Source organism: Haematobia irritans, chromosome 2, assembly GCF_050003625.1.
Source record: "Haematobia irritans isolate KBUSLIRL chromosome 2, ASM5000362v1, whole genome shotgun sequence".
Taxonomy (NCBI): domain Eukaryota; kingdom Metazoa; phylum Arthropoda; class Insecta; order Diptera; family Muscidae; genus Haematobia; species Haematobia irritans.
The window spans coordinates 87,776,475-87,787,067 of NC_134398.1; the positions used below are offsets into that span (position 1 = coordinate 87,776,475).

General features: G+C 35.7%; 1 protein-coding gene across 1 annotated transcript; it reads left to right on the plus strand.

The window, feature by feature from the left end:
• Positions 1-4,369: 4,369 nt before the first annotated feature.
• LOC142224730 (uncharacterized) lies at positions 4,370-9,793 on the plus strand. Its single transcript, XM_075294517.1, has one exon. The coding sequence runs from the start codon at positions 4,370-4,372 to the stop codon at positions 9,791-9,793; it is 5,424 nt and encodes a 1,807-aa protein (XP_075150632.1).
• The last annotated feature ends 800 nt before the right edge of the window (positions 9,794-10,593 follow it).

Below are 10,593 nucleotides of genomic sequence, written 5' to 3' on the forward strand. Positions count from 1 at the left end.
TTGGGTAGTCTAAGTTCCAAACATTTTGTATTTTTGCATCCAAATTCATTAATGTTGTCTTCCAAAAAACAATATGTTATTATGTGACCATATAATATGTTTGGAAGCATTTTGCAACCAAAAATATTATATGCTTAAAAAAGTTCTCCAAAACAATATTGTGCTCAAAATTTTATTTATTTATTTATATATTTACAATCAAAATGAATTATGAAAATAAACAGGTAATATAGGTGCTAACAACATAGGTTTTCAACCTGAATGCTCAAAATTTTGTTTCTGCCCAATTGTATATTCCCCCACATCTTTCTCACTTCCACGAGATTTTTTAGTTCTTAGCACCTTTTTCTGTAATACAAACATTGTAGAAGAAATTATTCAATTTTTTTTTATTTTATTTTACCTTTTGCCGGACGGGGATTCGAACAGCGGACCACACAGTTTGTAAGGATCAAAGAAGTAGCTGATCAATTGCCCAAGGAAAAATAAAATGTTAATTTTGTAATAACAAGCAACAATCACCAACTTCATTCAATATCGCTCCCTGTTAAATAGCGCTCCAAGCTACTAAACACATATATGTTAATAGGCTATTTCTAAATTAATATATGTTTGCATTCAAGCATATTATATTTACAAACATTTTATGTCCCAAGCATAATATGTTCTAACATATTAACATATATGTCCCAAACATGTTATGCTAGTTTATGAACATTATATGCTTGCACTCAAAAATATTGTGTTTAAAAATTTGTGTTCCAAACATATAATGTTTATAGCCAAACATATGAAAAACAGTCTTTTTCAACCGTGTGACGTCTCGAGAACATTAGCATATCTATTGTGCGGTTTAAGTTGAAATGGGGCCATATTTGCTTGGTGTCGTTACAACCCTTGCAATTCTCCCATCGAACATTTGCCATCATAACAGCCTTCTCACGCAGGAAATTGGCTAGTGAGGAGATCAAACCATTTACCGTGTTAAGCGAATATTGTTGGCCTAAACGGCACGATATCGGCGAAGTCTACTAATGTTTGTAGGATCTCTTTGTGCTCCCCTATTGACCCGACTTTAGAGTTGTCGACAGATGCGTATGTTGTTGACAAGTTGACTGATCGTTTGGCAACTTATTCAGTGTTACAGCTATTAGATGCAAACCTGCCCGAGATCACGATGTGTGATATAAAATGTTCTCATATGGACCTTTTTCTAGCAGGTGACATATATTCTCGGATAATGCATACTGATGTTCATAAGCACCCTAATGGTGATCTTATTGCCCAGAAATCAGTTTTCGGTTGGATCGTGACTGGCAAAGTCACCCAAACCATACACGCAAAGAAAAAAACGTTTGGAAAACGTATACCGAAAACGTGTTTCTTTTGTTAGAGTTTTTTGAATTGCTTCGAAAAGTATACACTTTTTTCAAAGCTTCTCTAAGTGGTTTCACTGCAATGTGGAACGCCGTTCGGACTCGGCTATAAAAAGGAGGTCCCTTGTCATTGAGCTTAACATTTCTGACTTTAGGGCTTTAATAAGACACATTGTACAGTTCATAGTAAAAATTTAATATATTTTTTTCGGATTCTTCCGACCATATCTGGAATATATGTAAAAAAAAAAACTTTGGTCGAAGCAGGGATCGAACCCACGACCCTTGGCATACAAGTCGGGCGTAGCAACCACTGCTCCACGGTGCCCAACTAAATGTATTTTTCTGTTAAATAAACTTTGTTTAATCGGCTCGTGGGCGCCGCAAGCTATGCTATATAAATATAACTTATATGGGTAATTGTCTATTGATGACAATAACGGCTACATGGCTCAGTAGATAGTGTGTTGGCTTACAAATTGCATGGTCCGCGGTTCGATTCTCCGTCCAGGCGAAAGGTAAAAAAAAAAATTTTAATATATAAAATCATATAATTTCTTCTACATTGTTTGCGTTACAGAAAAGGGTGCTAAGAACTAAAAAACTTCGCGGAAGTGAGAAATATGTGAGGGAAAATGCAATTAGCCCAAAAAAAAACATTTTTTGAGTTAGTCTTTATGAAATTGTTTTTACATCCTGGAAAAGAACAAATGTTTATCACAAAAGGTATATTCTTTTCTTCCAAATACACTTCCTTTCAACGACAGGCAAATGAGAAGCGAACTTTGTTTGTCTAAAATCTCGTTTGGGAGGAAAGAATTATTTTTTTGCGTGTACATTTTACAACCACATGTAGTTGAATGATTAGCTTGCTAGGTTGTGGGAAATCGAAGATGTACCAAAAGTATGCACTATGTCAGAAGAGGATAGATGGTGTGAACGACTTATCGTAATGATATATATATATATATATATATATATATATATATATATATATATATATATATATATATATATATATATATATATATATATATATATATATATATATATATATATATATATATATATATATATATATATATATATATATATATATATATATATATATATATATATATATATATATATATATATATATATATATATATATATATATATATATATATATATATATATATATATGGACAAACTTCATAGTTTGCCAAACATTTTTATGAATTTTTATAACTTGTATATCCTGAGTTGTTATGAATTTGAATTGTATAATAATGAATTTGATTATATTGTAATTATCGAGTTTTATGAACTTCTCTATTTTGAATTGCTATTACTAAAAGGTCGCTGAATTGATATCGATAACGCCTATTGTGAATAGTAGCTTCATAAAATTTAGTACAATAAGCTATCCATTCCTTAAAATCCTTACTTTCTTTCACTTCTTCTCTAACTACCCGACGGTAAGCATTGTATTTCTCTTCCGCTGATTTCTCTTCTCTACCTTTTCCCCTACATTATATTTATAAATAAATATTGTTAATTGTACATTGAAAACTGAAACCTCCACTTGTTATTTTTTGTTCCTTTTCCGGTTGGGTTTCACTCCATCAAACGCTTTGTTTATTATTTCTCATTACTTTGAGAAATAATAAACCCAAGCACACACACACACACACAACCTTATACAGTCCACTCATCTCATACAGGGGATTTCTTGTAAAACTTCTCCACTGTCATCTGTCACAATCCCCCCAAACACCTGTGCATGGTCCTCCGCAGCCGTTCATTGGAAACAGCATAACATAATCCACATATCATCCACAACAAAGTAAAAATTCCCATCTCTCTATCTACTCAGTTACAAAACCGCCGGTAAGTGATATACGTCACAAATCTGTATTAAAACAATAAAAAAACGTATGCAAACACAAAAGAAAAACTGGGAAAATACGCGAGTGAAAAAGTGTTAAAAAAGAACATAAATGATGTTAAAAATCGCTTAAAATCGGGTAAAAAATCGTGTTAAATTCTGCTAAAATACTTGTAGAAACTGTTTAAAATTTGTTAAAACAGAAAACTCGGTAAGAAAGGTAAAAAAAAAAATCTGTAAAACTTTATTATAAATGATTAGATCGGGAAAAGATCGTTAAAAATCGTGTAAAATGTGTGTAAAAGTGGAGAAAAAGCGATAAAATATACATGAAATTTGGTAAAAATTACGGAAAGTAAATGTAAATATGTTAAAAAGCGTATGAAATTACCTAAAATATTTTTCTACGTGCTGATTTAATGTGGCTGAATCAGTAAAATTTGTTGAAAAATCGTTCTAAAAATTGAAAAGCTTTCCCAATAACCAAAGGTAAAAAAAAAATCAAAAAAACCGCAATAAATTTTGTGTTTGCAAACGTATGTAGGTACATATATACGTATATTTTAACTAAAAGTGCAGTGCAAATCAAAATTACAAAAACAAATTGGTGCAAATTGGTGTAAAAAGTGTGAAAAAAGTGTGACTTGACTTCTTGAAATTTTAGGACAGAAATTTTACCGATTGAATTCTGTCTAAAAGTATCGATTGGAAGTCGAATTTATCAATTGCATCGCATTACATAAAGAACGCAACTTTGGAATTTGTGGAAACACAATTAAAATTGTTTGAATTATATTTTCATTAGCTCAAATCAATTAAAATTGATTGATTATTTTTCTTTTCGCATATTTATCTTTTCAATTGATCTTTTGAACAATAAACTACTATATTTTCGCAACATTTGCAAATCCCGCTTATTAGTTTATTAGTTCTGGAGATAAATTTTCGCATAAAACACAACTAAAACGGTTAGAGGTTACCCACAAAACTTCATATTTGCAATTCCAAAAACCCATATATTTTTTCTCGCTATATTTCTGCAATTCCAATTCATTAATTTGATAAATTCAATAAAAGATTTCTCGTTTTCAATCTATAAATTTCTGATACATTTTTAACGACAATGAATCCTACAAACAATCCTAACGACCCTTCATCAGGTCCTGCTGGATCAAATGCTTCCTCCAATGCTAACGCGGCAGCGGCTGCATCTCCCGCATATGATAGATTTCTTTTTGATTGCGAGTATTTAATACTTTTTTGTACGCAATTCGAACAATGCGATATTAGAGACCAAACGGACTCTGTATTGGAAGTTAAATTGGAAGACTTGGAGAAAAGATGGCAACAACTTCAGACTTCATATCAAAATATAATGCTATCGCCGAGTTCCACCGATCCGAAGGATATTAAAGCTAATGCAAAAATAAATTTCAATGCCAGTTCTGAGGCATATTACACCGCAAGGTCTCAAATCTTAGATATTCTCCGAATATCTGGAGGCCAGGCACGTCAAAATGCCAGACATAGCCTAGTTCCTGAATATATACCTCAGAATCAGAATTCTATTCCCGCTTCTTCTCATAACACTAACGACAGTTATATAAAAGTTCCTCCGTGCGATACCGAGGTGTTTAAAGGTGGTTACGAGGAGTGGCCCTCGTTCCGTGATATGTTCACGGCAGTTTATGTAAATCATCCAAAATTAACCCCCGCTCAAAAACTTTATCATTTACGCAATAAGACCAGGGGCCCAGCTGGGGCTATAGTCAAGCGTTACACTTTGTGCGATGAAAATTTTAATATGGCATGGAGCGCACTTAAAGCTCGTTACGAGAATAAACGTGTTTTAGTTGATAATCAATTAAAAATTCTTTTCAATATACCTGTGGCAAATGTTGAAAACAGCGAATCAATTCAAAAAATTCAGTCCACGGTCAATGATTGTTTATGTACTCTTCGATCTCTTAACGTCGATGTTGACGGATGGGATCCCATTCTCATTTATTTAATTTCCACAAAATTACCAGATGAAACTCTCTCTTTATGGGAACAATTCCTCAGATCACATCGAGATCTGCCTACGTGGAATCAACTGGACGAATTTTTGATAAATATATTCGAAGTTGTAGAACGCATCTCGAGCATAAAGTGCACAAAGCAGCAAAATAATGTTACACATCAAAATTCAAATAAATATGATCAACGCAATCCCATCTCATCTCAGGGCTCTGGCAAAATACAAACATATCTCTCTCAAGAAAAACTCACAGCTACTTGTTTACTTTGTGAAACCAACCATTCTTTACGAACGTGTCCGAAATTTCGTCAACTTACTGCACAACAGCGTGTAGACTTTGTCTATAAAAATAAGATTTGCAGTAACTGCTTATCAAGTTCCCATCTCAAACCTAATTGTAAAAGTACAAACACTTGTATAATTTGTCACAAACCGCACCACAGTTTGATTCATATACGAACTAAATACAACGAAAATACAAGTGAAAATTCAAATACTCAAGAAAATAGAAGCGAAAGCCAGAATCATCAAAAGCCCAATACACACAATTTATCCTCACAGAAGGAACAACCATCTACATCAAAGCAAGATAATTCTTCTCATATCCAAGCCAACTTTTCATCGAATAATGATATGATTTTACTCCGAACTGCATTAGTGCAGATTGAACATAATGGAGAATTGTTCACGATTAGAGCTCTTATAGATCCGGGTTCTCAACGAACATTTATTTCAAAACGAATTCAAACCCGTTTACAACTTCCGACTACTAAGTCAAATTTTGAAATATCTGGAATTGGTGGCCAGCGTCAAACATCTGACAAACAATGTCAATTGTCCATAGTGTCAAAGAAACATGAAATACGATTCTCAGTTTCTGCCATTGTTTTGCCGCAAGTGACAAAACGTCTTCCTGCCGTTTCGTTTGAAATACCAAATAATTCAGAATTGGAAAATTTAGAGTTGGCAGATCCATATTTCAACAAATCTTCACAAATTGATTTGGTTCTGGGTAATGATTCCGAACGTTTTATTAATATTGAAGGAATCAAGAAAAATATTTGTGGCGAAACTTCAGCCTATAATACGATATTTGGCTGGGTTCTCAGTGGTCCAATGCGGACTGAAACAATACATTCATTCTCCGTAAATGTTCATGAATTCGAAGAATCTTCTATCAACGAAATGCTAAGAAAATTTTGGGAACAAGAAGAAGTTCCTACATCCCATCTCGTCTCAGCTGCTGATGCGTTCTGTGAAGAATATTACAGAAAAACTACAACTCGTTTACCCAATGGTCGTTACATGGTACGACTTCCTTTTAAGGAAGAATTTTCTGATTCATTGTACTTGGGTCCTTCTAGATTTATGGCTTTGGCTCAGTACAATCGTATGGAACGAAACCTTTCCAAAGATTCTGAATTAAAAACACAGTACCATGATGTTCTGAACGAATATATAGCGCTTGATCACGCAGAAGAAACGTCTTCTCGCGAAATTTCCTTTGATGATAAATTTCATTCATTTTACTTGCCACATCACGCTGTGGTACGACCAGAACATAAGTCCACAAAGGTTCGAATTGTTTTTAATGCGTCCCGAAAAACGAAATCAGGCTATTCTCTTAACGATATATTACACACCGGTCCCACATTACAATCTGATCTAACTTCTGTTATTCTAAATTGGCGGAAATATCAGTATGTTTTCTGCGGGGATATTCAAAAAATGTACAGACAGATTCTTGTACACCCCCATGATAGACCGTATCAACGAATTTTATTCAAACCCTCCGATAATAACTCTATTAAAGATTATCAACTCAAAACAGTAACTTTTGGTATTAATTGCGCGCCATTCCTTGCTATACGTACTCTTTTGCAACTGGCATCTGATGTCCAAGCAACTCATCCCACAGTAGCTCGAATACTTAAACACGAAACATACGTTGACGACATTTTATCGGGCGGGTTTTCTATTCAGGAAGCTTTGAAGGCTCGAAATGATCTAATTGATATTTTAAAGAATGCCGGTTTTCCTCTGAAGAAGATCATTGCTAATGATCCACAATTACTCGCTCATATTCCGCCTCAAGACTTATACGATTCTGAATTTTTACGCTTCCATGAGTCAAGTTCTACAAAAACCTTGGGTATAAAGTGGAACGCGTTGTCAGATTCGTTTACTTACTCAATAAATCCAATACAATCTGAACAGACTATGACGAAAAGAATGGTTTTATCGTCCATTGCCCAATTATTTGATCCCGCGGGATGGATTGCGCCGGTTATTATTCGGGCAAAAATATTAATGCAACAATTGTGGCTAGAAGGAATTGGATGGGATGACAATCTTGGTCCAGAGTCACAAGCTACTTGGAATAGACTCGTATTCGATTTCCCTCACATTAATTCTATCTCTATACCAAGATGGATTCAATGTTGTCCTACTGATACTTTGGAAATCCACGGGTTTTCAGATTCGTCTCAAGCTGCATATTGTGCATGTGTTTATTTGCGATGCCAGACTGATAAATCAGTTGTGTTTTCTAATTTACTGGTTGCTAAAAGCAAAGTCGCTCCTCTCAAACCTGTATGTTTGCCAAGATTGGAACTTAATGGTGCATTTCTTTTAGCTAAACTCGTCAATTATGTCACTTCGACCTTTGATTTCAAAATAAGCTCCATTACTTTATGGACTGACTCTTCAATTGTCCTTGGTTGGCTTTCGAAACCACCTTGGACCTGGGAGACGTACATTGCGAATAGGACCTCACAAATTCACGAGTTAGTTCCTGGTAGCAATTGGCGACATGTCCCAACTCAGGATAATCCAGCAGATCTCGGTACTAGGGGTTGCCGACCTCAAGATTTAACACCCAATTCTTTATGGTTTAATGGTCCAAAATGGCTAACTCAACCACACTCAACGTGGCCTAAAGGAAATCCATTGGTTGCACCAGAATTAGGAAAGCGAGTAAATGTGCAAACTTATCATAGTACAAATGACGATAATGATATTTTACTCCGATTTTCGTCTTACAATCGCGCATTGCGAGTTATATCCTACATGTTTCGTTTTTATAACAATTGCCTAAGTCGACGGAGATCGACAATAAAAATGTCGAATCCATTTCTTACTCATAAAGAAGTTGCATTTGTTAAGTCACGTTTAATTATATTGTCGCAAAAGAAATTTTACCCTGATGAATATTTTAATCTTCTTGAATCGAAACCAATTAATGATAAAAGCAAATTAAAATGTTTGAATCCATTTCTTTCTCATGAAAATATAATGCGGGTGAATGGAAGACTCGCCGATTCATCGCTGCCATACAACGAGCGATTTCCTATTATTCTCTCGGGGAACTCACGTTTCAGTCACTTATACTTATTAAATTTGCATCAATTATTAGCTCATGCCGATTGTACACTTATGTGCAGAATGGTACAGACTGAATTTTATATATCCCGTTTAAAACCGCGAGTAAAGGCTATAATTCACAAATGCCGAACATGTGTTATATTTAAACAAAAGTCTTGTAGCCAGATAATGGCTCCCCTTCCATCTGTGCGATGTGAACTATCCCCTCCTTTCAATATCACCGGGGTCGATTTCGCAGGGCCTTTTGAGCTGAAAAGTTCCACTCTAAAAAGGGCTCCAATAATAAAAAGCTACGTTTCAATTTTCGTTTGTTTCACCACGAAAGCTATCCACTTAGAACCCTGTTCAGAATTATCGTCTCTAGCCTTTGAGGCTGCATTTACACGATTCGTCGGGAGGCGGGGGCTACCCCATAGGGTTGTTTCCGATAATGGAAGAAATTTTATTGGTGCAAGCCGAAAATTATTAAAAGAATTTTCTGCTTTTGTTAAATCCACCGCCAGTGACATATCTCAAAAATATTCAACCCATGGCTTTGAGTGGCAATTTATCCCACCGCATGCCCCGCATATGGGCGGATTATGGGAATCGGCAGTGAAAAGTTTTAAACATCATTTTAAAAGAATTGCTGGTGCCCATAAATTCACGTTCGAACAATTTGCTACAATTCTCGCTAGGATTGAAGGAATCCTAAATTCACGTCCCATATCTGCCGTTTCTGAAGATCCATCAAATTTGACAGCTCTTACTCCGGGTCACTTTTTAAAAGGATCACCAATTATGTCTTTCCCTGAAACCCCATCTCAAAACTTATCTCTTCTCAATAGATGGACAAAGTTAAAGGCTCTGCACCATCAATTTGCTATTAGATGGAAAGAGGATTATCTAAAATCTCTACACAAACGATATAAGTGGAAAAATTCAGGTCCCAATTTAAAGATTGGCGATTTGGTTGTCGTAATGGACGATTTGTTACCACCTAGCGACTGGCGCTTGGGTAGAATCGTAAATACTCATCATGGTTCCGACAATAATATTCGAGTTGCGGATATCAAAGTTGCTTCTGGAATTATCACTCGTCCCATCGTGAAATTATGTTACTTACCGCTCTTAGACCAAACCTCTCCTGAATCAACCTCTTAAATCTTACCTTTTCACATTCCTTCCTCTCATATAATCATTTCATGCATCACCCTTCCCATTATCCCATACTAAAGTCCTTTCCATTTACAGATTACTAACTCAAAATGTCCCACCATCAAGTTTATGACTGCGGCATCTGCAAGGAAAGACATTCTTTGCGGGATTGCCCAATTTTTATAATGATGCCTGTGGCGGATAGAAGGGTGACGGTTCGGACATATAATTACTGTATGAACTGTCTGGCAAAAAGCCACACAGTAGAACGGTGCAGTTCACCAGCGACCTGCCGGAAGTGTGGCTACCAGCATCACACTATGCTGCATCCACAAATAGCGAGGACGCCATCCGCAACTTCACCAGCTTACTACACGCCTAGGGAAAGGAACCCGACGACACGCCAAACACCATCAAGAAACAATACCACTAGAAGACGAGTAATAATCACGGGAAGACACAACAATACAACTACACAACAAACAAGAAGGCCCATCAGGTGGTTCACGAAGAACCCAATACCGCAGGCACCAACTACAACAAGAAGACAGCCACGACAACCCACATCACAACATGCTCACACCAACAGCAAAATTAAGAAGAGACGCTCCAACCAACGTCCCAAGCGTAACCAACACATTCTGGCCGAAGCTATAAGGTCCATTGCAACCGTGCTTTGCAAATCGAATTTTGCATAAGTGCAAGGCCGGGGGCATGGACAAACTTCATAGTTTGCCAAACATTTTTATGAATTTTTATAACTTGTATATCCTGAGTTGTTATGAATTTGAATTGTATAATAATGA

Coding starts and splice junctions, on each gene's coding strand:
- LOC142224730 (XM_075294517.1), top strand. CDS start 4,370: ATGAATCCTACAAACAATCCTAACGACCCTTCATCAGGTCCTGCTGGA.